This window comes from Ranitomeya imitator, chromosome 6 (assembly GCF_032444005.1).
Source record: "Ranitomeya imitator isolate aRanImi1 chromosome 6, aRanImi1.pri, whole genome shotgun sequence".
NCBI lineage: Eukaryota > Metazoa > Chordata > Amphibia > Anura > Dendrobatidae > Ranitomeya > Ranitomeya imitator.
This window is the reverse complement of record NC_091287.1, coordinates 39,229,996-39,257,317: the sequence shown is the minus strand read 5'-3', so window position 1 is coordinate 39,257,317 and position 27,322 is coordinate 39,229,996. Positions and strand designations below refer to the sequence as shown.

Sequence of the window (27,322 nt, the reverse complement as noted above, 5' to 3'; positions counted from 1 at the left end):
TAAGCTTTCTTGGCCACTACTCGAATGCCGGCATCTTGGGTGCCTCTTGTAATTATCAGTCCCCGATAATAATGTTGTGTCGTGACACGACAGACGTCATCATGACTTGAATTGAGATAATTTGTTCGGATTCTGTCGCCGAATTTGAATTTTCCATATTCGTGCCACATTGGTACACAATTTGTGCCGAATTTATGTTTGATGATCGGTTCCGAACATATTCAGTCATTTCTACTCCCATTGACTCTAATGACGTTCAGCTGTGTTCGACGAATATTTGCAAAACTAATATTCGCCGCTGATCGTAATCGGAACCGAAATTTTAAAAATTCGCTCAACTCTAAGTCATGACATTGCTTGAGGACACATGTCACGTCTTGATATCGTGGAGCCTCATTTATTCAAGAGTTGCGCAGGATGCCGGCATTCAAGTGCCGGCTGAGGAAGTTTGCACGGAGTACGGAAATTATCTTTTATTCATTCGTAGTGCATGTGTAACTATATTGAATATTATGAATTATGATCTGTTTGCAATTTTGCCTATCCAATTAAAAAAAGACACATGGTCGGTCAGCGATGGGCAAGGGGGGTAATGTTATTGATCTGGGGATCTGGAGATGTAAGTGACACCTCTAATGTTAGCCCCAGTTAGATTTTAATAAATGTTTACAGAAGCTAAAGTGCGAGACGAAAATCGGCAATTCTAAAATCTGTGTCTCCGTAGCCTAAATCTGACAAATATATCTAATTATTGGAGACATAGAGATAGAGCAAATAGAGGTGAAAGTGAAAGTTTGTATTAAAGAGCAAAGCACTCTCTCGAACTACATATTGTACATGATGGAACGATTCATACATATTCATGCCTTCATAGATATCCAGAATATTTGGGAAGATTTACCTGCGGCGTACAGTTCACCAGTTCTGTTCAAGGATTTGAAAATGGAATCTGTAAAAAAGTCCACGCTGGGTAATGTGTCTCTTCTCACGCAGATGTGTTGAATGGAGGCTGTGACAATCACTTCAGCAAGTTTGGGGAGACTTATTTCATCTATATTGTGCGTCACCCCAAAGTCCTTCTCCAAAGAATTGACATCTGAGCACTGAGAAACCAAAATGAGGGACTATAATTATCAGGTATCGTAATTAGTGCATCGGACTATGAATAAACAAAGCTTTGAAAAAGTATTCATACCCCGTGAACTTTACGTTACACCCACAAGCTTAACCGTATTTTATTGGGAGTTTATGTGATATACCAACACAAAGTAGCAAGTATTTGTGACTTGGAAAAGGAAATAATACATGGGTTTCTAAGTATTTAAATATGCAAATTGCCTCTTCTGAGAAAAAGAAGACTTAACTCTATAGCGCCACCTGTTGGAAGTAGCGATCCTACAAGTCACAATCAACCCTTTAACGAGTCGTGCAATATGACTTAGGATAAAAGCCAAATCAGTATCTCAATTCACAGACCATGTCTGCAAATTGAGATACTGATTTGGCTTTTATCCTAAGTCATATTGCACCACTCGTTAAAGGGTTGATTGTGACTTGTAGGATCGCTACTTCCAACAGGTGGCGCTATAGAGTTAAGTCCTCTTTTCCTCAGAAGAGGCAATTTGCATATTTAATTTCCCAGAGGAGCATTGCACGGCGAATAAGCCTCCTTACCTTGACAAGCCAGCTGGTATGTCACTCTCCATAAGGAGAAACGTTACCCCTTAGACCTAAGTATTTAAAAAAATGTAAATCTGAAAATTTTGATGTGCATTTGTTTTCAGCGCCCCTTCAGTCAACACTTTGAAGGACCGCTTTTCGCTGTAATTACAGCTGCATGTCTTTTGGGGTATGTCTCTTCCAACTTTGCACATTTAGGGTATGTGGATTTGGCTGCAGATTCGCAGCGGATTTAGCCCTGCAGATCCGCAGCAGTTTTCCATGTGGTGTACAGTACCATGTAAACCTATGGAAAACAAAATCCGCTTTCCGCAGCGTGTCAATTCTTTGTGCGGAATCCGCAGCATTTTATACCTATTCCATTATAGGAATCCACAGGTGTAAAAACGCAGGCGAAATCCGCACAAAATCCACAGAAAACCCGCAGGAAATCCACAGGTAAAACGCAGGTCATTTTACCTGCGGATTCTGCAGAAAGATCCGCAATGGAATCCGCAACGTGTACACATACCCTTAGAGGCTAAAGTATTTGTAAATTTTCCTTGCATACTAGATCTAGCTCGGTGAGATTGGATGGAAGTGTCTGTGAACAGCAAATGTACCGCACACAACCTGTAGAGGGAGCCACTGTTTTTGGAAGAAGGAAGCCATGTTTTTCAAGTACTGAATATATAAGTCAGTGAGCGGGTTTTGATGGTCTGATGGGAGAGCGTGAAGCTCTTTTATCGCTCTTTTCTCTGACCTGATCACAGCTGATTTATGACCACAGACCAAATCAAAGTTGAATGTACAGGGAAACAAAGAGGTTGTAAAAACCAAATGATGCAAAATGTTTAATGAAACCCAATTGCTAAAATTATTTTTAACTCCAAACACTTGCAGTTAAAGAGGACATGTCAATCGCTCCCAAAAAAATCGTTTTACCTTGTATAAAATCCTGAGCCCTTCTAATTCTGCCGCTTTTTCCATTTTCCACTGCTTCACTCCATTGCAGAGATATTCACATTTGTTGCTTTTGCAGATCAATATGAGAAATCTCTGCATGTAATGTAATAGTTAGGTGTCTCTTTAGAGACTTCTCCGGGGCATGCGCTTTCACCCGTCCCTCCCAGATGATGCCAATCATAACTAAGTAGCTGATTTAGCTATCTCAGACTCTGCTGAGCTGTGATTGGCAGCATCCTGGAGGAGTAAAAGCACATGCCCCTGCAGAACTCTCTGAAAAAAAAACACCTAGTTGCACTACAAGCAGAGATTTCACATATTAGTCTCTAAATGCAACAAACGTAAATATCTCTGCAATGGAGCGACACAGCGCAAAATGGTAAAAAAGCATCAGAATTGGGGGAACTCAGGGATTTTTAAAAGGTATTAAACCTCTTTTTTTACAAGTGACAGGTCCTCTTATAAGAAACCAGCTGGACAGGTCCTGGATGGAGTGTATTTGTCACTGATGTGCCTTGAAACCCGGAGAAGCAGGTTCCAGCAGGTATAGTGCTGAGAGGTGCTTTTAATGGGCTCAGATTTTGGGTTTTTGGATTTTGGAATGACTGGAAGAGCTGGGCGGGACTGGCTATTCCCATACTCCAATCCACGAGGTGCAGCTGTTGTAAAAGGGGAGCTGAGATGCATAGTCGGGGAGTAGGGGTGTAAACACTTCTGGTACTAGGATCAGTAAAGGTGAAGGGACCTGTGATCCTTTGCAGACTTGAGTGGACTTAGGCCGGGTTCACATTGCATTAAACAGCAGCTCGTTCAACACATACGTGAACGGGCTGCTGACGCAAGTGCCGACATTCTCCATTGCGCTAGCGCAGATAGAGCATCTGCTAGCTCTATCTGCGCTAGCAGTGACGGACCCAGAAACGCTGCAGCCCACGTCTCAGGGTCCGTCACTCAATGACGGCACATCGCTAGCGCACGCCCATTGTGGACATGCGCTAGCTATGCGTCCAACATAGGAAATAATGGCGGTGTTAGGGACTATGTTACCACCGCGTTATGCCGCGGCGTAACGTAGTCTGCCTAACGGACGCCATTAACGCTATGTGAACCCAGCCTTAATTGTAAATGGGAGACCCTGTACTTCCCGAGACATTGTTTTCTTCTGTTATACCTGGTTTTGTTTTGCCTGGAGTACTCCCAAGTTTATGGAGATAAAAAATTTCACCTGCTTGGACTCAACAGCATAGCTTACTTGTACCTGTGCCAATCCTACCAGCTTCCTGAAAGTGAGTGAAACTCTACACCCTCTAAGTAAAAAAACAAATTTATTCCAAAAAGAGGGCAACCATATAATTGCATACATGCTCTATCGGTAGGGGATCATATCGATAATGGAAATAGAACAATTGGGACAGATTGATAGATCTGTGCCCAAGGTACTGGTTGAGGACTTTATTGCAATTTTCACAGTTCCTGCATAGTAAATTATATATTGTTCCTAAAATGTATATTGTTATTCAAAAACTAGTGTAAACCAGATACACATCTTACCCCTTGTCCATGGGCTATTTGGAAATGGAGTCTTGTTTCCTGTAGAATATCCTCTAGTTCGTTGGCAGACAAATAATGGCAGTCTTCATCTTTTCTTAGATTGAGTATACTGTTACGATAGAACAGATAGTCCATGTTCAACACATCAGAAGATGAGGAGCAGAAGTCTTCCTTATTCAGTATATAGAACAGAAGAATGACTGATATCTTCTGCATTGTATCATCATCCAATTTACTTGTTGCTCCTTTACCAGCCATTGATAGAAGAGTATCAGCTTGAAGACACTAAAACCAACATAACACATGAGAAATATAAAACATGGTAAGCAGTGATGAGCGAGTATACTCGTTGCTCGGGTTTCTACGAGCATGCTTGGGTGGTCTCCGAGTATTTGTGACTGCTCGGAGATTTAGTTTTTGTTGACGCAGGTGCAAGATTTGCGGCTGCTAGACAGCTTGAATACATGTGGGGATTTCCTAGCAATCAGGCAACCACCATATGTATTCAGGCTGTCCTGCAGCGGCAAATCATGTGCTGCGTCAACAAAATTGAAATCTCCAAGCACTCACAAATACTCGGAGACCACCCGAGCATGCTCGGGAAAACCCGAGCAACGACTATACTCGCTCATCACTAATGGTAAGTTGTTGAGGATATGATGAACATTTTTACAGTGTGGTAGCTGCAATGCGACCATGGGTCAAAGAGACCTTTAAATAGAGCGTGGGTAATGCTTGCCCACTAGTGCTTCATTCATTGTCTATGAGACTGATGGAGATAACTGAATATTGTGCAGTCCGTCATCTATCAACCGGTAATAAGTTATTCTGATGGGCAGAACAAGGACTTGAAAGAGGCTAGATCATCAAAATGATTCTATCACTCCTGGCTCCTGATAAGTAGGGTTCACAGAGCTAGGACTCCCACCAATCACTAGAATGGAAGGTTCAAATCCATGATTTGTAGGAGTTTAAATGGAGCGTGGGTAATGCATGCCCACTACTGCTTCATTCATTGTCTATGAGACTGAAGGAGATAACTGAATATTGTGTCCTGTTATCTGTCAGTCCATTGACTTTCAGTGGCGCAAGATTGCACATGCACGATCACAGCTTCATTCAAACTCCTCCAAAACTAGAACTTAGAGCCCTTGGTCTAATGATTGGTGGAATTCCCAGCAGTGGATTGGTGCTAAATATTTTCCATATACATATACATTTAACCCCTAAGAAGAAGACTTTTTTATAGTGGATCATAAAATAAATTAAATAAAAGAGATAGCTAACACATTGCACGTATTATAATATATTTAGAAAAAAATTGTGTGAAGACATACAGTCATGGCCAAAAGTATTCACACCCCTGCAATTCTGTCAGATAATACTCAATTTCTTCCTGAAAATGATTGCAAACACAAATTCTTTGTTATTATTATCTTCATTTAATTTGTCTTAAATGAAAAAAAACACAAAAAGAATTGTCCTAAAGCCAAATTGGATATAATTTTACACCAAACATAAAAAAGGGGGTGGACAAAAGTATTGGCACCCTTTGAAAAATCATGTGATGCTTCTCTAATTTGTGTAATTAACAGCACCTGTAACTTACCTGTGCCACCTAACAGGTGTTGGCAATAACTAAATCACACTTGCAGCCAGTTGACATGGATTAAAGTTGACTCAACCTCTGTCCTGTGTCCTTGTGTGTACCACATTGATCATGGAGAAAAGATAGAAGACCAAAGAACTGTCTGAGGACTTGAGAAACCAAATTGTGAGGAAGCATGAGCAATCTCAAGGCTACAAGTCCATCTCCAAAGACCTGAATGTTCCTGTGTCTACCGTGCGCAGTGTCATCAAGAAGTTTAAAGCCCATGGCACTGTGGCTAACCTCCCTAGATGTGGACGGAAAAGAGAAATTGACAAGAGATTTCAATGCAAGATTGTGCGGATGTTGGATAAAGAACCTCGACTAACATCCACACAAGTTCAAGCTGCACTGCAGTCCGAGGGTACAACAGTGTCCACCTGTACTATCCGTCAGTGTCTGAATGAAAATGGACTGTATGGTAGGAGACCCAGGACGACCCCACTTCTTACCCCGAGACATAAAAAAGCCAGGCTGGAGTTTGCCAAAACTTACCTGAAAAAGCCTAAAACGTTTTGGAAGAATGTTCTCTGGTCAGATGAGACAAAAGTAGAGCTTTTTGGGCAAAGGCATCAACATAGAGTTTACAGGAGAAAAAAAGAGGCATTCAAAGAAAAGAACACGGTCCCTACAGTCAAACATGGCGGAGATTCCCTGATGTTTTGGGGTTGCTTTGCTGCCTCTGGCACTGGACTGCTTGACCGTGTGCATGGCATTATGAAGTCTGAAGACTACCAACAAATTTTGCAGCATAATGTAGGGCCCAGTGTGAGAAAGCTGGGTCTCCCTCAGAGGTCATGGGTCTTCCAGCAGGACAATGACCCAAAACACACTTCAAAAAACACTAGAAAATGGTTTGAGAGGAAGCACTGGAGACTTCTAAGGTGGCCAGCAATGAGTCCAGACCTGAATCCCATAGAACACCTGTGGAGAGATCTAAAAATGGCAGTTTGGAGAAGGCACCCTTCAAATATCAGGGACCTGGAGCAGTTTGCCAAAGAAGAATGGTCGAAAATTCCAGCAGAGCATTGTAAGAAACTCATTGCTGGTTACCGGAAGTGGTTGGTCGCAGTTATTTTGGCTAAAGGTTGTGCAACCACGTATTAGGGTGAGGGAGCCAATACTTTTGTCTGGCCCATTTTTGGAGTTTTGTGTGAAATGATAAATGTTTTGTTTTTGCTTCATTCTCTTTTGTGCTTTTTCATTTAAGACAAATTAAATGAAGATAATAATACCAAAGAATTTGTGATTGCAATCATTTTCAGGAAGAAACTGAGTATTATCTGACAGAATTGCAGGGGTGTGAATACTTTTGGCCATGACTGTAAAAAAGGCAAAAACATTTTTACCATCAGAGTTGATGCTTTGCATACGCTATTATTAGCACTTTATATGTACTAATGGAGGGTTTTACAGTGTTATGTTAAAATCTTAATCAGTGATTAATGAAAAATTCTACAACTTTTTCCTTTGCTTAGAATAATTATGAGAACTTATCATTGGATTTATACTGCTCGAAATATGGGCAGCATGAATTAGATCCTGCGGCTAGATATGACTTTCTCTGAAATGCTGTGGCTTAGAACAATAGGGAGAGATCTAACAAGTCCAGTGCATTCCCCAGGCAGCTTCTTCCTGCACAGCTCCAGTTGATTGACATGTCTCTCTCTATTCACACATACTTATTGGAGAGACCTGTGAATCATCTAGAGCGGCAAGGGGGAAATCTAGCTGCAGTATTTCAAGGAAAGGCATATCTGGATTCAGTCGTACAGCCAGGCTCTGATTCATGCTATTCATGGTTTGGGCAGCATGAAACTAATTAAAAAACTTTAAAAAATGCAAATTGTAAAATAATAAACAGAGGAAGAATTAATTCTCTGAGTATTATATCAGCAGTTTCAAGGGTTTAGGAGCACTGATTTCTGACAGTTGCAAAATTAGTAAATATTATGGCCTAGATACTAGGGTAAGCAAGTAGGATTATTGACTCTACCATTAGAGGTATATTCAACAGAACAAAGAAGAGTGTGATCCCACGGCATAGGTCTCTACCGAGACCACATCTGGAATACTAATTACGAGCTCTTTGGCAAATTTATCACGTTGTCTCATGCTGGATGACATTTATATTGACATTTTTGTATCACTTGTTGGTTGGTTTAGTTTAATTTTTGTCCAAAACATCGGCTCAGTTTGTGCACCAAGCCTGGCCAACATGTCGACTGGGCCTGAAAAAGCACATAAGAGGTGCAAGTCATGTACGTCAGTTTTTAGGACAAATTGAGACAGTATTCTGGCATATTTATCTTTATGAATATCCCCCACTGTGTTCAGTTCTGGAGACTTCACCTTCAAAAAGCAATGTCTAAAATTAAATTGGTCCAAAGTAGGGCTACAAAAATGGTCGAAGGTTTTAAAGGGATTCTGTCACCTCAATTTGACGGGATATTAAATGAGTTGTTACCGGTCATATGGGTGGCGTATCCTCATAATTTCTCCACCCCGTCCGTCCCTTTTTTCCGCAATAGTTTAGTGCATAAGAGTATGCGTGCGCCATAGTTGGCGCCTGCGCCTGCAGTCTTCGGTGGCGCACGCGCAGTATGCTTTGCCCTACTGCGGGCAAAGCCGAAAAGCATTACTGCGCATGTGCCCGCACACTATGTTCCGGAACACAGCAAAATACTTTGGAAACATAGTGTGCCGGCAAAGCATACTGCGCGTGTGCCACCGAAGACTTCAGGTGCACGCGCCAACCATGGCGCACGCATACTCTTATGCACTAAACTATTGCAGAAAAAAGGGACGGACGGGGTGGAGAAATTATGAGGATACGCCGCCTATATGACCGGTAAAACTTATTTTAATATCCCGCCAAAATGAGGTGACAGAGTCCCTTTAAAGATTTATTCTAAGCTCCAACATTTTTGATTTCTCATCTAATGTCTGATCAATGTGAGCCCAAGGGGTCCAATTCCTGTCAAACCTTAGTCTCATGGACAAGATCCGTTGCGGGGGTGGCCGAGCTCTCATCAAAGACCCCAGTATAAGCTTAGAAAAATAAGCGAGCAAGTTTGCTTAGTCCAGGGCCTGAGAGAACAGAGAGTGATAAAGAAATTCTCTCTTTGGTGTTCTTTTAATCCTTGTCTCAGATAGACATGGGGTATTAGTCTTTTATTAAGAGTATTTTTGTATTGAATTAAATAGTTTCCCAGTATGATCTAAGTCTGCACAATGTTATATCTTTCAGACCATGATGTAATTGCAGATATATAGAGTAATAATCCACTATTTATGGCTTGGAATAATAGTAAAACATTTTATCAGAAAGTTAAGCAAGTAACGTGGAAAATTTACCGTAAATGGAGCAACAAGTAAGTATGATTTATGCTGAAAAATGGTGGGTCAATACTGTTATCATTGTTACCAATAATTATTTTAAATACTAGTCCCATTTAAACATTAATTATTACACTTTATTGAATCATTTAAAAAAACATTGTTGCATTATTTATATTTGCTTAAAAATATAATTATGGTAATTCTGTCAAAATTTGTAGAAAATATATTCAAAATTAATTTCAATTGAAAGTTTTTAATTTTTATGTCCGACATCCTAAATTTTAAGTTCATGAAAAAATGTAGGTGAAAAATTCTATGCAGTGGCATGACAATGACTCAAAACACACAGCCAGGGCAGCTAAGGAGTGGCTCTGTAAGAAGCATTTCAAGACCATGGAGTGGCCTAGCCAGTTTGCAGACCTGAACCCAATAGTAAATCTTTGGAGGGAGCTGAAACTCAATGTTGCCCAGTGACAGCCCCAAAACCTGAAAGATGTGGAGAAGATCTGTATGGAGGAGGGGGCCAAAATCCCTGCTGAGGTGTGTGCAAACCTGCTCAAGAACTACAGGAAACGTCTATAATTGTAAGCAAAGGATTCTATATCAAATATTAAGTTCTTTTTTGCTATTGTATCAAATACTTATTTCATGCAATAAAATTCAAATATTTAATGATGTAAAAATCATACAATGTGATTTTTGGGAATTTTTCTAAGATTCTGTCCCTCACAGTTGAAGTGTACCTACATTAAAAAATTACAGGCCTCCACATTCTTTCTAGGTGCGAAAACTTGCAAAATTGGCAGTGTATCAAACACTTATTTACCCCACAGTATGCATTTTTTTACAACATGATCTTCATTGTATTGCAAAGGCTTAAGTTTTCCTTCTAAACTCATCTTCTTTGGATATTCAACACTCTTGAACCGAAGATAAAATATTCTGAGCACGTACCCTGACACAATGAATGTGATGTGGCATGAAGAATGTTACTGGAATACTAATCCTGTGTGCCAACATACCTACCTCTAACTAAAGTTGCTACTAAATAAAATCTATTTACCTATACTTGCACTTTTTTGATGCTACAATTACAATGCATTTTAATATAATTGTTTTTCTTTGTGTCTCTCATTCTATATGTATTTTAGAAAACTACATATTTACAAACTAAATATTTTTTTTTAAAAAACCTACATTTGACATTTTGCATCAAAAAATGTAATTGAAAATAATATAGACATTTAAATAATTAATAACAATTTTAACTAAAACAACATTGTGCGTTATTTTTTTAGAAATTACAAATTTCAATTTCAAATTGTAAAGATAAAAACTATAAATTAAATAACATCATGAGCTGGAAAAAAACATTTGTGGCTCAGGTTTTCATAATCACTTACTGACCCGATTACAAGTTTGCTGTCTGCTTTTTAAATTGCTAGGACATTCGACCTTCTCCAGCAATAATGTTAAAATCTCTTTTGAGCTGTTCCTGCGGAGATCTGTTTCATTTCCAGGCAAGAAAGTATGAAGAGTTTGTAGAAGTCCTCTGTAGCTGTAGGTCTGGTTGGTTTCTTCATGGCGGGATTCAGCATGTGCTTCCATGTAGAGTATACAAAATGAAAAGAAAAATGCTTTTATCCAAAAAGGATGCTTTGTCCACATGATGCCACCTATGCTAGGAAGTATATGTATCCAGAGCATATAGAATCCCAGTGCCACAACTGCAGTATGAAGACTTTAATGGTTAATACAAAGAAGCCCGCTAAGTAGAATGACTGCAATGTGTTTTGAAGGAATTTATTAATTGGTTCGCTAAGCTGATTTGCAGTGACAAGCTGCTTCTAGACAACAGGGGGTCTGTGCATAAAACAGCCAAATTCACACCCATGAAGGCATAGGAAATGCTCCAGCTTTTTGTCAAATGAAAAGGAGGAACAAACTGGTTGAAGAAATCAAAACTGCCATAAAGTTTTATACCAAAAAATAAAAAAGCTCACTTTAATGACTTTAACCAGTTAAGGATTGAGTGATTTTTCATTTTTGCGTTTTTACTTTTTCCTCCCCTTCTTCCAAAAGCCATTACTTTTTTATTTTTTTTCTGTCAACATAGCCTATATGAGGGCTTGTATTTTTGCAAGACAAGTTATACTTTTGAATAACGCTATTAATTTTACAATTCAATTTTCTTGGTAAATGTAGCAGAAATCACAAATGCGGTGAAGTTCTGAAAAAAAAAAGCGCCTTTATTTTTTTTCGTGGTTTGTTTATAATTATTTTCATTCTCTTGTAAAATTGACTCTGAATCATTATTTTTCAGGTCAGTTCAATTACGGTAATACCAAAGTTTCATGTTTTTATTTGTATTTTGTCACCATTTTTCGCGACTCCTATATTTTACGTCAATTGAAGTGAGGGCTTGTTTTTGGCATGACAAATTTATGCTTTTCTTAATACCAATTTGATAATTTTCCTGCACATTTTTTAGGGAGAAGTAGTCACCGAAAAAATTCACAATTCTGCAATTTTGATTTTTTTTTCATTATGTTGTTTCCTAAAGACGAGTGAACGTGTTTGAAAAAGGTTGCCAATCTAAAATTCGGAACGAACCTTGTACATTCGTATTTGTGCTCGTATTCCCAATCTGATTTATACATTTTTCCAGATGTTTTAGACTGATTTATAAAATACAACTTTAAAAAAAAAAACTCGCAAAATTTGGTGCAACTCCACTCCAGTCCCCGTCTGGAGTGATTTTATATACTCCAGTTTAAAAGTACAATTTCTTGCAACATTTTGTAAAATGTGTGATTTTTTTGCAATAAAAAGTAGCAACTACGGTAAAAAGCAGAAAAAAAGACAATTTTGGCCTGTATGCAAAATTCATGGATTGCGAGCGACATTTTGATGAATTTGGTGCAAAAAAGCAAAATCTACAAGTCAAAAAGAAAAGTGACATAAAGGGACAGAATGAACGCTCAAACCAAGTACAGGTGCTTGCTGCTTCAAGGTGGAGCCAATCATTGAAATACACCTTCCTACCCACTTGGCTTCTATATATGTTTCTCATTTTGGACTCCTATGTCTCCCCCAACACCTATAAATGATGTGTCCAAGCGATATAAAGAACCAAGTACATGATTGCTGCTGAATAACTTTGTTATAAATAATGACTAACTGTAACATTGGAGGTACTTGAAATATTCACAAATTTGTAAAATCTCGATGGCATAGCTATATTGGGTGAAGCGGTAACCCCAACGGCCAATTTGCTAGAGAAGACACCAGTAATATAATTGGGTGGGGGAGAAGGGACTGTTACAAAATTTGTGTTGGGGACCCGGAGCTTCTTGTCACATTTCTGTGTGCAGTCTTCTGCGCTAATGATCATATTGATTGCCTGAAAACTTTTTTGGACACGAATCAGAAAGTCATTATGCTATATTACACAAGGAAGTGTGTGATGGATATGGAGAAAGTAGTTTTTCTAGTAACAATAGGTTAAAAACATGAAAATTTACAAATGTAAAGGTGGAGCTTCTTGCTGTGATTATTTTCTAATGAAAGTCAATTAGTTATCTCAATGAATAATTTTTGTAGTATAGTGTTTGTTTATTAACAGCCAAAATACATGTGGTCCATTGTCAACAATGAGTGGCACAAGTGGAGGTCAACAGCACAAAAGATCAACTACTCTGGGGAAAAATTCATGCCGTGTAATGATAGGCAGAAGTGCCACCTTTGAAACCACTTTCTATAAGAGGAAATTGACTACTTGTCCATCTAAAATGCAAATTTTCTGAATAGTACACCAGGCAGCATCATTTCTTCCTCTTTAAGAAAAATACTTTGTAAGGTCCTTAGAAGGAATAAATCACGCACCAGTCCTGTGTATTGACCATAAATGTAAATGAGATCTCCTCTGAGCGTCTACACGAAGCAAGCCCAACTTTTCTAACCTCTCGTTATAAGAGAAAACTTCCATCACTTATATCCTTACTTATCAAATTCTGAATTGTTGTAATGTATTGCTCTATACTGTAAATACTGTATTTCTTCTCCATAAGCAGGATTGCGCTATAGCCCCAGATTCTGTGAGAGATCAGAGTAGCCATTGGCTCGGAAACTGTTTAGTAAGAAGTTGCAACCAGGTGGCTGAGATCACAGGCAGACAGAAAAAAACAGCAAGAGTCCCTAGGAGACCACCCTGAGACTCAAACCATGAGAACCTGCAAGGGGGCCCACCAGAGAGGAGTATCGAACAGCTGAGGTGGAGGGAGGCAACTAGTAAGCTTTTCGAAAGCTAAAACGATTTTTAGTGAAATTGTAATACTGAAGCCCATTGAGTTTGAGTAAGGCCAATTAGAGTAGTGAGGCATTCAACTTGAGTCCAGAACGCTTAGTTATTGGAGACTACAGTTGCCCCGGCAGGAATACTGATGTGAAGAATAGCAAATACAAATTGTTTATTGAATTCACATACAGTCATGGCCGAAAGTGTTGGTACCCTTGAAATTGTTCTCAAGGGCCATCCTGACCATTCTTACCTCAGGCTCACTCCTCTGGCCAGAAGCCACTCTATGGACCCAACCCAGGAGACCATGTAGTAGGTTCAGATCTCAGTTAAAAGGTGAAGACTGAGGTACATCTGAGATCTGATAGACTGAATGGTTAGTGTCAAGTCTGTCTGAGGTAGCCTTTTTGACCTGACAGTCTGAGACTGACTTTACACACATCTGGCAGTGATGGTGGACAGAAACTGGATTTCTCTCCTTTAAAATACTAGTTAGAAGTGGCATTGAGGCAAATAGAAAAGACTGTTATATTCTAGGTAGGAGTTTCTTGTTAAGGAGCTTTGAATTTTGAGAAATAAGTGGAGTCCTTTGGCTTTAGGTAGATTGGTTGTTTCGCGCCCCTGGCTATACTATATAAATTGCATTTATAGTAGAAAAATAAGCGATGCACACACAAGATCAATAGAAACATTTTATTTTACACATCATCTGTCATAATGGTTAGAGACCACACAGACTGCTGAAATCTCTATGATTTGTGATTACGAGTTGATCGATGCACAACTGTGCTGCTTGAGATAAGAAAATGAGGCACATTTATTAGGATTGATACGGTTTTGATATCAAGCTGGATTTTGCATGGTTTGAAATATATTTGATATGACCTGTTTTTAATAAGCGTTTTTGGTTGTGTCCACAGTAGTGTAACTGGCCGTGTCCCCTACAGTGAAGATAGACAACAAATGTCATAAACTATGGAGGTCTCTAAGCAACAAAGTTAGTCAGGCATATTTATGGCCATGATCCAAATTGCGAATTCTCAACACCATAGCAAACAATAATACTCATGGTACAATTTGCTGTAGACTTCTATATATGAATAGTGACATAGCTACAGGAGGTGCTGAGGTAACAGTTGCACCTAAACCCTAGCGCCTAAGGGGGTACATTAGCCACATTAGTGTTATAAATGGCACAAGGAAGGTGGCCAAAACTATTACAAATTTCACAGATACTAATAAGTACCTGTCACCATCGGACTAGAGCTCTGTGATCCGCCATCTACTTGCGGGAATCCCCAGCACCTCTTATGATTGGTAGGCCCAGCAGGACGTCAGCCATCAAGAATGATGAAGATGCACCATGCATATGAATCAGATGAGGTGCTGAGGCAGTTCCCAGGCATCTGCAAATCCTTTTGACCATCTATTCTACTAACTAGAGATGGAAAAATCTATTTCAGCACCTGTCCATTGGCCAGGTCAGAAATCTGTGACCACTGATTGAGTAATCAGCAAATGTCCTCTTTCCTATCAACATCTCCAGCTCCTCTTTTGATTAGCCGGACGTGACATGATGATTGTGGACACACAATGTCATGCCAGCCCTGCTAATCAAAAAAAGGAGTTGGGAATGCCAGGATGTAAGAGGAGATTTGCAGAGCTTCCATGCAGTGGTTACAGATTACTGACCTGGTAGCTGGACCGGAGTCTTACGAATCAATTCTCCCATCTCTGCTACTGACTCTTTAGATGTTCTTAAAAGTTATACAAAGTCTGAATGAAAATATAATGTACATGCAACCAGATGTCAAATAAGTCATGAATACCTCCAGCTTTCTGTTGTGTGAACATGAAACTTTGATAGGGAATGTTAACTTATATGGTGATGTCTGAGATGCACATCAGAAATTGTCATTGGTGTTCTCTCCTTGAGAGATTATTTACAATGGCTCATATACAAATCTAAGGACAGCAGCGCATAGAGGTGGAAATGTAGATTTTGGTGTAGATAGTCGATTCAGTATTTTAATGTAAAAAGCTATTTATATACTGCTGGAACTCCATGAGAAAGTCCATGAGTCCTGCTTCCCCAAACCACAAACAGATGAAGCCTGTGAGTCCTACTTCCTAAACCCACACAAAAAGGAAGCCTGTGAATCCTACTTCCCCTACCCACATGTAGAGGAAGCCTGTGAATCCTGCTTCCCCTACCTACACATAGAGGAGGCTGTGAATCCTGCTTCCCCTACCCACACATAGAGGAGGCTGTGAATCCTGCTTCCCCTACCCACACATAGAGGAGGCTGTGAATCCTGCTTCCCCTACCCACACATAGAGGAGGCTGTGAATATGGCTTCCCTAGCCCACACATAGAGGAGACCTGTGAGTCCTACATCCTCAGGCCACACATACAGGAGACATGTGAGTCCTACTTTCTCAGCTCTTACATAGAAGAGGCCTGTGAATCCTGCTTCCCCTACCAACACATAGAGGAGGCTGTGAATATGGCTTCCCTAGGCCACACATAGAGGAGACCTGAGTCCTACTTCCTCAGCTCACACATAGAAGAGGCCTGTGAATCTTGCTTCCCCTACCCACACATAGAGGAGACCTATGAGTTCTACATTTTCGGGCCACATAGAGGAGACCTGTGAGTCCTACTTCCTCAGCTCTCACATAGAAGAGGACTGTGAATCCTGCTTTCCCCACCCACACTTAGTTGAAGCCTGTGAGTCCTGCTTCCCTAGTCCATACATAGAGGAAGACTGTGAATTCTGCTTCCCCTACCCACACATAGACTAAATCTGTGAGTCCTGCTTCACCTGCCCACACATAGAGGAGGCCTGCGAGTCCTGCTTCCCCCACCCACACAGATAAAACCTGTGAGTCCTGCTTCCCCCACAACACAGATGATGCCCACAAGTCCTGGTTTCCTAGTTCCCACAAAGAGAGGTGCTGTAAATTCTGCTTCCCCTGCCTACACATATGAAATCAGTGAGTCCCGCTTCCCCCACATACCAAAACCTTGGGAGTCCTGATTCTCCCATTTCCTTAGAGAAATAGTGTTCTGCCTTCACACAGTGGTTGACCACTTTTCTGTATGAGTCTGTATACAAGAAAAACTGTCAATCATTTTATGTGGGTGGAAGAAACAGGCGTCATCACAGCCTTTCTCCATGAGTCCTGGCAATATGCAAACATCTATGTACATAATAATACTGATTAAAATCACTGGAATGTTGTATCCTCAGAAAAGAGACACTTTAACTCCTTCACTTCTAGGCCTCATTGGATTATTCTTCTTCTTGCTGTTTATTATTTAAGGCGGTACAAACTGGTACGTCCTTCTAAAAAATCAACTGGAAGAAATCAATAAAAGCTGAGTTTACCATATGAAAAAAAACATAAAATTCTGTTTGCCCAATGTTATTTGAGTCTTGTAGAAAATTGCAGGATTTCATGGAATAACTTAAGTCTATAAAAAATTTAGCTTATTGTCATGCTAATAGGTATGGCAGCCATATCATTATCTACATCTACCTATCAATCGAGAACAGTGGTGCAGCGAACAAGGTGGCTGATACCACCAGGAATCATTTTTGGTTGATCTTTTCTTGATGTCATCAATCATATTAATGGCGCCAATTGGTTGCCTAAAATTGTGCTTCATCCCTATATGGCAGATGTAATGAACCAATCCTAAAGTTTTAGATGGATTTGTGTTGCCAATGTTTGGGGTCTACATCTCATCAGAGTCGGTCACTGCCTGACAACTATTTTACATTAAAGGTACGTATTGATAATTAGGAAATGGCGTGTTCATTTTGCTCAATATTTTCCACTAAGACATTTGTATCATGCGAAGAAGGTGCGTGGCTGCCATCAAAGTATAACGTGTTGTTGAAGCTGGGGTCTGGTTGTGGCTTGTTCTGTTTCCTCCTATATAGAAAGTAGACTGCTACGGTGGTGCCGGCAATGATGAGTATCACCAGAATAACCACACCACCCGTTATGCCGTGGGAGGGCTTTTCTCCTTTAGTTTCCGCTGTGAAAACAAGTTAGAGTTAAAAAATAAACATGACAAAAAAGCCAACATATATTATATACCGTACATGGTCATGGCCAACATTTCCTCAAGGTGTCTTCAATACGACTAGTCATTTGTGGATACATGGGTGCATTATATCAGATTGATGATATATTAAAGATATGTAAAAATATACAAATTGTATACAATAAGGGCTGTCTATGTTGCCTCTTTGGCGTCCATGACCACTGGGAGGCCCCATTGTGTTTTCTTTGACTGATTGACCCTGTGAGTAGGTTCCCCTCTCTGGGCATATCCTAATTACCCTGTCCATGGCCTGTACTATACTCCAGAGCTGTAGTCACAGCTCCTAGAATGATGGGGGACAGCTATTTTTTGTTATTTCGGAGTACAATACAGCGCCTGGTGTAAAGGCAACACTATTAATCAAACTACAACATTCATGAAGAAGACACTGAACAAGCAGCACTAGCAGAATTGTGAATTCAGCTCTGGAGGATAATCCAGGCTGCAACTAAATAAAACATAAATGTTGTTGTGCAGATGAACGTAGAATATACTGTACCTGGTTTCTCTATGGGGCTTTCTGTAGCCAGTGGAACTGTAAAAAAAAAATGCATAGCATATTATGAGTCTGGTTATTGGCCATTGAAAATATAATGTCAGAACAATAAATATTTCCCACGTCAGTTTGTATTTGGTTAATTATTAAAGGGATAATCTATAAGGTTATAAGCAAAAATCATAATAAATGCATTATGACATATTATTACTGTTTTTACTTTAGGTACTTACTTTTTAACCTCTTACATATGTAACCTTTGTAAGAGGAGCAGTATATGTTGTTCCATGTCCCTCTTAAGGCGTACATTTCCACGCAGTCTTCATCTGACTGATCAGAGGGTTCTCCTGAATTCCAGTTCACAAAGTCCAAGGGGGTATTGTCTAACCACAGCCATTTGTCTACAAATTAATATAAATTATTATTATTATTCATTATTATAGCGCCACTTATTCCATGGCGCTTTACATGTGAGGAGGGGTATACATAATAAAAACAAGTACCGTACAATAATCTTGAACAATGCAAGTCACAACTGGTACAGGATATTTATTAATTAAGAAGAAACAAGCTGTTCTGGATTAAAAGGGTTTTCCGGGCTGACCATCAATTTCTGCAGTGTCCCTATCTCGCTATAGACTACTGTCAGGATTCCCCTCTGTTGCCTACTTGAATGGTCGTATGCGACTGGCAAACTTGTGGTCGCGACTTGCAACTTTTCCCACTTCTCTTATAGTTCTATTGAATTAAGCAAAAGCGAAGCTAGTGTGCATGCAACCACCAGTTTACAAATCGCTCAAGCAGAATCTTGACAGTGTGCTTATAACACAGTGTCAGTATTCAGAAACCTACTGTGAAAAAGAGACACTGGAGCAATTTTTGCTCAGCATGGATAATCCATTTAATCATCTGAAGTCATAATTGAGGTTAGAACTTGCATCTAATCATAGTAACATAGTAACATAGTTAGTAAGGCCGGAAAAAGACATTTGTCCATCCAGTTCAGCCTATATTCCATCATAATAAATCCCCAGATCTACGTCCTTCTACAGAACCTAATAATTGTATGATACAATATTGTTCTGCTCCAGGAAGACATCCAGGCCTCTCTTGAACCCCTCGACTGAGTTCGCCATCACCACCTCCTCAGGCAAGCAATTCCAGATTCTCACTGCCCTAACAGTAAAGAATCCTCTTCTATGTTGGTGGAAAAACCTTCTCTCCTCCAGACGCAAAGAATGCCCCCTTGTGCCCGTCACCTTCCTTGGTATAAACAGATCCTCAGCGAGATATTTGTATTGTCCCCTTATATACTTATACATGGTTATTAGATCGCCCCTCAGTCGTCTTTTTTCTAGACTAAATAATCCTAATTTCGCTAATCTATCTGGGTATTGTAGTTCTCCCATCCCCTTTATTAATTTTGTTGCCCTCCTTTGTACTCTCTCTAGTTCCATTATATCCTTCCTGAGCACTGGTGCCCAAAACTGGACACAGTACTCCATGTGCGGTCTAACTAGGGATTTGTACAGAGGCAGTATAATGCTCTCATCATGTGTATCCAGACCTCTTTTAATGCACCCCATGATCCTGTTTGCCTTGGCAGCTGCTGCAAATTCCCTGCATACATAAGACATATATTTGAATAACATACTGACTACCTGCAGCTACCAGTGAAGGACCATATGAGTACTTTAGATACTGTCTTATCATTGACCTCTATGCAGAGCAGTATGCATTACGCTCATTGGCTCCCTCTACAGGTGGCTGTAGGTAACCAGCTAGTAAATCTTTTATACTTATTTCTATGTATGGATTGTGTAGCACTGTGTTACAGATACTAAGTTTCCACAATAACTACCATGATATATTAGAAAATTAATCAGGGTGGTAATAGTCTTTAGAAATCAAAATGATTCCTGATAAAAGTACATGAAAGACCTTGATACTATACCTTCCACATTCCTGTACAGCCCAACCCAAAAAGTCTTCACTTTGTCAGCGAGCAGCTCAATATGATGGAAGAGGAAGTCTGATTCAATCAAATCTTCAACTGATACTAAATTGGCACCTAAAAAAATTCAATGGGTATTAATATGCAATACAGAGGTAAAATGTAGCTTGTATGGATATCCTTATAACATTCAGGACGAGTATAATGATATGCATCATAGTCAATGATCTGCTGTTGGTCCAGATTTATGTATAAGCAATTAGGCTCAAAACTTTAACAAAATATAATATGATGGTTCTGTGTTTGGAAGGTCTAACTGACTCAGTCATTTTAGTAGCTAGGCCAGCACCCTTCTTCGTCAAGGTCGATGCATCGACAGAAGAGTTGAGCAAATCAATTCTGGCAGGAAATTCGATTTACGTAGAATAAATTTGGATTGGCTGGGAAGGGGTTTAAAAAAAATCTTTTGAGTAGGAACTTCGTAGACCTTCCCATTCCTGTCTTCCTGCCACCGGTCATCCGGTCGGCTCTTCTATCTTCTGAAATCCATTTTGCTGGATTTGTCCGAAGTGAATAGCAAAAGAAAATTCAGATCCCTTTTTTTTTGTAGAATTCAAGGCAAATTTGATTTGACCTCAAATGATCAATTCACTCATCTCCAATAGACGGAGAAGAAGGGTGGATATATGAAAAAAGCAGTGAGTCATCCCCCTTCCCTTATGATATAACGAACAAGCTGCGTCCTGTGTTGAACACAAACAGTAAATGGACTCGGCACTAAATTGGATATCTACAGATCGGAAAAATGTTGATAATTATTTTTCTCCTGAATCTGGCATTGTGTTTCCTTTGTTCTTGCCCCTATCCATTCTTGAGATATTACTGTATCTAAAAAAAGTCTAGTCTTGTTAGGCAATTGGACATGGTCCTCAAATCTTGATGAACACCCCCCAGTTAGCTAACAAAACTAGATTTACATACAAGGAAGAGGGGCCATATCTCGGGAAAACAGGAGACGCAGGGACAAAAGGAAAAACCTCCTGGTTCAGGAGTGTAGGACATCGAAGCAAAACATGTTTAGTTGGACAAAACCTTTAACCCAAGAAAACACTAAGCTCTCCTTCCCCTTGTACCAGACAATGAGATTGTGCATGCAATGTATCCGAGCTTTCATGTGCGTGAAGATAGTACATATTCCTAGAACTCACCTTGCCGAAGACATTCCATGGATGCTTGAGCCCAATTTCTAGTGTATGATGATTCAATAATATAGCAATGACCACGGAAGGGTATCCAGGTCTTTCCACCAGATTCTGGGCATTTTCCAAGCTTTTGAGGTGGTTCAGATGGAGCGACAACTAAGAAATAAAACCTTAGATATAACTGCATGTTGCTGTTTCTATAATTAAAATGAACCTGTCATGTAAAATGGTAAACGGTTCTGACACTGCGGCGTCGGCACTGAAAGCCCCACTGCAGGGAAGAAATGAACAGAGGGCGTCCCAGTGTTCGGCAACGCACACTGTCAGAGCGCTATTAACCTGCAGATTCACCCGATATTTGCAGGTTGATAGCATTAGTTTACATGATAGGTTCTCTTTAAAACTATTTCACTGTGCATGGACACAAAGTCTACATTTTTTAAGTGGCTTCTTGTCCCATGATAGCCTACACCAACCCATGTGTGAAGGATGGTATGAATATCCTTACACTACTAAGCGAGAACAGAAAGTCCAATTCTTTTTTAAGAACTTTTTGCTTACATTGCAGCACTCGTTGAGACTACATCCTGATCCAAGTTTTCACCACCTATTTAAAGGGAGTTTATCAGTTCAAAATGACTGTTCAAACAAAGAACAGGTGCCACATGCACCTTAGTGTGGCTGAGCAGTTTAGTGCACTTACCCACTTACTTCCTTTCTATCTACTGTGCACCTGTGCTTGGTTTGAACAGCCATTTTATGCTCACAGACTCACTTTGTGGACAGTTCAACCTGGAATGGCCTCCTACCATTAGAGAGCCCCTTACAACTGCATGGGCTGACTCTACACCAGGGTTCTCAAAAACGCGGCCCCTGAGGCAGGCATCTGTGGCCCGTGGCGCACGCTAGAAGAGAGGAGGCGGCACAGAGCTCTGGGAGTTTCACAGCTGCCCACAATGCATGACGCCATTGATAATGAAGCCGCACGTCGCCAAGCAGGAAGACGTGCAGCACCTGGGACGGTCAGAAGTCACTCTGCGTATCCATGGTGATAAGGTATGGGCTGTTATATACTATGTGGGCCATGTTATATACTACATGGGCTGTTATATACTACGTGGGCTGTGCTATATACTTCATGGGCTGTGTTATATACTACGTGGGCTGTTATATACTATGTGACTGTGTTATATACTACGTGGGCTGTGTTATATACTACATGGGCTGTTATATACTATGTGGCTGTGTTATATAATATGTGGGCTGTGCTATATACTACGTGGACTGTGTTATATACTACATGAGCTGATATATACTACGTGGGCTGTGTTATATACTACGTGGGCTGCTATATACTACATGGGCTGTGTTATATACTACATGGGCTGTGTTATATACTACGTGGGCTGTGTTATACACTACGTGGGCTTTTATATACTATGTGGGCTGTGTTATATACTATGTGGCTGTGTTATATACTACGTGGCTGTGTTATATAGTACGTGGGCTGTGATATATATTATGTGGGCTGTGTTATATTCTATGTGGGCTGTGTTATATACTACGTGGGCTGTGTTATATACTACGTGTGCTGTGTTATATACTACGTGTGCTGTGTTATATACTACGTGGGCTGTGTTATATACTACATGGGCTGATATATACTACGTGGCTGTGTTATATACTACGTGGCTGTGTTATATACTACGTGGGCTGTGTTATATATTATGTGGGCTGTGTTATATACTATGTGGGCTGTGTTATATACTACGTGGGCTGTATTATATACTACGTGGGCTGTTATATACTACATGTACTGTATTAAGTTTGAAAGGAATGCGGCCCGCCAGCTTAAATTTTTTTTATGTGCGGCTCATTTACTCTGCCGAGTTTGAGACCCCAGCTCTACAGTATGGTATATAGAAATATTGTCTTAAAGGGGTAGTGCCTTTTCAGAAAATCTTGCTCCATTATAAAAAACAAACTTCGCTTTAATCACACTCACCAGATCCAGTGCGAAGTCTCTGACAATGCTCTGAGTGTCCAGTATTGGCTGCAGAGCTGATGCTACACTGACAGTTTGGCAGCCAACCAATGACCTTAAGGGCTCTGAGTGGGTGTTTTGTTTACACCGGCAGAACCGCTGAGTTCACTTATTGGCTGTCGATGTGATCTCAGTGCCGAAGTCAACAATGTACAATGAGAGCAGTGGCCGAGACTCCCCGCTTGGCAATGATTTTTTTGCATAATAAACTGCGTCCGAGGACCAAGATTTTCTGAAAGGGAACAACCCTATTAAGTGCACACAGTATATGCTGGCTTAGCTTTATCACTATTTAGGCTTAGTTCAGTCCTGAGTGATCCAGAGTTTAATGATGATATAATTTATAAGAAAACCATTGTACGCATATCTATCAGATTCCACTTAAGAATTCCATCTTCACCTTACCATTCGTCTGTTTGCAGATTGCTGAATAATTCTCATCGCAAGAGGAAGTCTTCCATTGTCCATCGATGTCCATATATACGCAGGAATTTCTCTTCTTTGGTTCCCCTGCAGCCCATTTTGTGTAGCGAAGCTTCCAGTTATCAACCCAGCTGTACATATTAGTAGTCTAGATCAATGACGAGATCCATAGATATGTGATTAAGGAGGAATGGAAGTAGTAAAATGTTGAATGGGTTAAACATGCAGAGAATGTGCTTTCTAGATATTGGCGTGTATTCTGTTTTTCTTTATTACATGTCACGAGTATTCTAGAATGGTGGCTTAGTGGTTAGTACAGGTGCTTTTTTCTTTTTTGAAAGTATATATACACACATATAATCATACTAGATGGTGGCCCGATTCTAACACATCGGGTATTCTAGAATATGTATTTACAGTTAGGTCCATATATATTTGGACAGAGACAACATTTTTCTAATTTCGGTTATAGACATTACCACAATGAATTTTAAACAAAACAATTCAGATGCAGTTGAAGTTCAGACTTTCAGCTTTCATTTGAGGGTATCCACATTAAAATTGGATGAAGGGTTTAGGAGTTTCAGCTCCTTAACATGTGCCACTCTGTTTTTAAAGGGACCAAAAGTAATTGGACAATTGACTCCAAGGCTATTTCATGGACAGGTGTGGGCAATCCCTTCATTATGTCATTCTCAATTAAGCAGATCAAAGGCCTGGAGTTGATTTGAGGTGTGGTGCTTGCATTTGGAAGTTTTTGCTGTGAAGTAAACATGCTGTCAAAGGAGCTCTCCATGCAGGTGAAACAAGCCATCCTTAAGCTGCGAAAACAGAAAAAACCCATCCGAGAAATTGCTACAATATTAGGAGTGGCAAAATCTACAGTTTGGTACATCATGAAAAAGAAAGAAAGCACTGGTGAACTCATCAATACAAAAAGACCTGGGCGCCCACGGAAGACAACAGTGGTGGATGATCACAGAATAATCTCCATGGTGAAGAGAAACCCCTTCACAACAGCCAACCAAGTGACCAACACTCTCCAGGAGGTCGGCGTATCAATATCCAAATCTACCATAAAGAGAAGACTGCATGAAAGTAAATACAGAGGGTTCACTGCACGGTGCAAGCCACTCATAAGCATCAAGAATAAAAAGGCTAGACTGGACTTTGCTAAAAAAAAATCTAAAAAAGCCGCACAGTTCTGGAAGAACATTCTTTGGGCAGATGAAACCAAGATCAACCTCAATCAGAATGATGGAAAGAAAAAAGTATGGTGAAGGCGTGGTACAGCTCATGATCCAAAGCATACCACATCATCTGTAAAACACGGCAGAGGCAGTGTGATGGCATGGGCATGCATGGCGGCCAGTGGCACTGGGTCACTAGTGTTTATTGATGATGTGACACAGGACAGAAGCAGCCGAATGAATTCTGAGGTCTTCAGAGCCGCCATACTGTGTGCTCAGATCCAGCCAAATGCAGCAAAACTGATTGGTCGTCATTTCATACTACAGATGGACAATGACCCAAAACATAAAGCCAAAGCAACCCAGGACTTATTAAAGCAAAAAAGTGGAATATTCTTGAATGGCCATGTCAGTCACCTGATCTCAACCCAATTGAGCATGCATTTCACTTGTTAAAGACTAAACTTCAGACAGAAAGGCCCACAAACAAACAGCAACTGAAAACCACCGCAGTGAAGGCCTGGCAGAGCATCAAAAAGGAGGAAACACAGCGTCTGGTGATGTCCATGAGTTCAAGACTTCAGGCAGTCATTGCCAACAAAGGGTTTTCAACCAAGTACTAAAAATGAACATTTTATTTAAAATTATTGAATCTGTCCAATTACTTTTGGGCCCTTTAAAAACAGGGTGGCACATGTTAAGGAGCTGAAACTCCTAAACCCTTCATCCAATTTTTATGTGGATGCCCTCAAATGAAAGCTGAAAGTCTGAACTTCAACTGCATCTGAATTGTTTTGTTTAAAATTCATTGTGGTAATGTCTATAACCAAAATTAGAAAAATGCTGTCTCTGTCCAAATATATATGGACCTAACTGTATGTATGTATATAGCAGCCACATAGTATATAGCACAGGCCACGTAGTATATAGAAGCCATGTACTATATAGCAGACAAATACTACGTGGCCTGTGCTATATACTATGCGGCTGCTATATACATACATATTGTAGAATACCCGATTCGTTAATACAGGCCATGCAATATATAACAGTGGCCACACAGTATATAAAACGGCCACGTACTATATAACACAGCCCACGCAGTATATAGCAGCCACGCAGTACATAACACAGGCGACGTAGTATATAACACAGGCCACGCAGTATAAAACTCTGGCCACGTAATATATAGCACAGCCCACGCAGCATATAGCAGCCACGTAGTATATAACACTGCCTACGCAGTATATAGCAGCCACGTAGTATATAGCATAGCCCACGCAGTATATAGAAGCCACGTAGTATATAACACTACCCACGCAGTATATAGCAGCCACGTAGTATATAGCACAGCCCATGCAGTATATAGCAGCCAAGTAGTATATAACACTGCCCACGCAGAATATAACACTGCCTATGTAGTATATAGCAGGCACACGGTATCTAACACAGCCCACGTAGTATACAGCAGTGTGGGCACCATATCCCTGTTAAAAAAATAATTAAAATAAAAAATAGTTATATACTCACCCCCTAGGATCCACCGAAGCCCCGGTGATACGAGCGCGGCTGCCGCCATCTTCCGTTCCCAGGATGCATTGCGAAATTACCCAGATGACTTAGCGGTCTCGCGAGACCACTAAGTCTTCTGGGTAATTTCGCAATGCAACGCCTGGAACGGAAGATGGCGGCCGGCGCAAGCTGCTCAGTGGACTACGGAGGGTGAGAATAGCAGGTTTTTTGTTTTTTTATTATTTTTAACATTACATTTTTTTACTATTGATGCCGCAGAGGCAGCATCAATAGTAAAAAGTTGGAGACACACAGGGTTAATAGCAGCGGTTATGGAGTGCGTTACCCGCGGCATAACGCGGTCCGTTACCACCGGCATTAACCCTGTGTGAGCGGTGACTGGAGAGGAGTATGCGGGTGCCGGGCACTGACTGCGGGGAGTAAGAAGCGGCCATTTTCTTCCAGACTGTGCCCGTCGCTGATTGGTCGTGGCTGTTTTGCCGCGACCAATCAGCGACTTGGATTTCCATGACAGACGGAGGCCGTGACCAATGAATGTCCATGACAGAAAGAAGGACAGACAGAAAGACGGAAGTGACCCTTAGACAATTACAGTATATAGTAGATTATATATCTGTATTATTTTGCATGTTTGTCACACTTAAATGTTTCAGATCACCAAACAAATTTAAATATTAGACAAAAATAACACAAATAAACACAAAATGCAGTTTTTAAATAAGCTTCCTCAATATTAAGGGAAAAGAAATCCAAAGCTACAGGGTCCTATGTGAAAAAGTGGTTGCCCCCACCATAAAACGTAGATTAACTGTGGTTTATGACATCTTTGGGAAGGTAAGCTCAAATTCCATAGCCACACGCAAGCCTGATTACTGCCACATGTCCTTATCAATCAAGAAA

The 27,322-nt window shown here is 40.3% G+C and overlaps 2 protein-coding genes across 2 annotated transcripts in view; both read right to left on the bottom strand.

The window, feature by feature from the left end:
- The window catches only part of SLC39A12 (solute carrier family 39 member 12), a 57,834-nt gene extending 46,923 nt beyond the window's left edge, over positions 1–10,911 (bottom strand). Inside the window, exons 1-3 of the mRNA XM_069729516.1 lie at positions 10,574–10,911; positions 4,177–4,461; positions 902–1,103 (exon numbers count right to left, since the gene is read on the bottom strand). Of these exons, the coding sequence (XP_069585617.1) occupies positions 902–1,103; positions 4,177–4,461; positions 10,574–10,873 (787 nt within the window). The 5' untranslated portion in view covers positions 10,874–10,911. The remainder of the gene's footprint in view (positions 1–901; positions 1,104–4,176; positions 4,462–10,573) is intronic.
- Positions 10,912–14,144: 3,233 nt separating this feature from the next.
- Positions 14,145–27,322, bottom strand: part of MRC1 (mannose receptor C-type 1) — an 89,432-nt gene continuing 76,254 nt past the window's right edge. Inside the window, exons 25-30 of the mRNA XM_069729515.1 lie at positions 23,682–23,847; positions 21,239–21,388; positions 20,031–20,147; positions 18,310–18,477; positions 18,080–18,115; positions 14,145–17,511 (exon numbers count right to left, since the gene is read on the bottom strand). Coding sequence (XP_069585616.1) covers positions 17,270–17,511; positions 18,080–18,115; positions 18,310–18,477; positions 20,031–20,147; positions 21,239–21,388; positions 23,682–23,847 — 879 coding nt within the window. The 3' untranslated portion in view covers positions 14,145–17,269. The remainder of the gene's footprint in view (positions 17,512–18,079; positions 18,116–18,309; positions 18,478–20,030; positions 20,148–21,238; positions 21,389–23,681; positions 23,848–27,322) is intronic.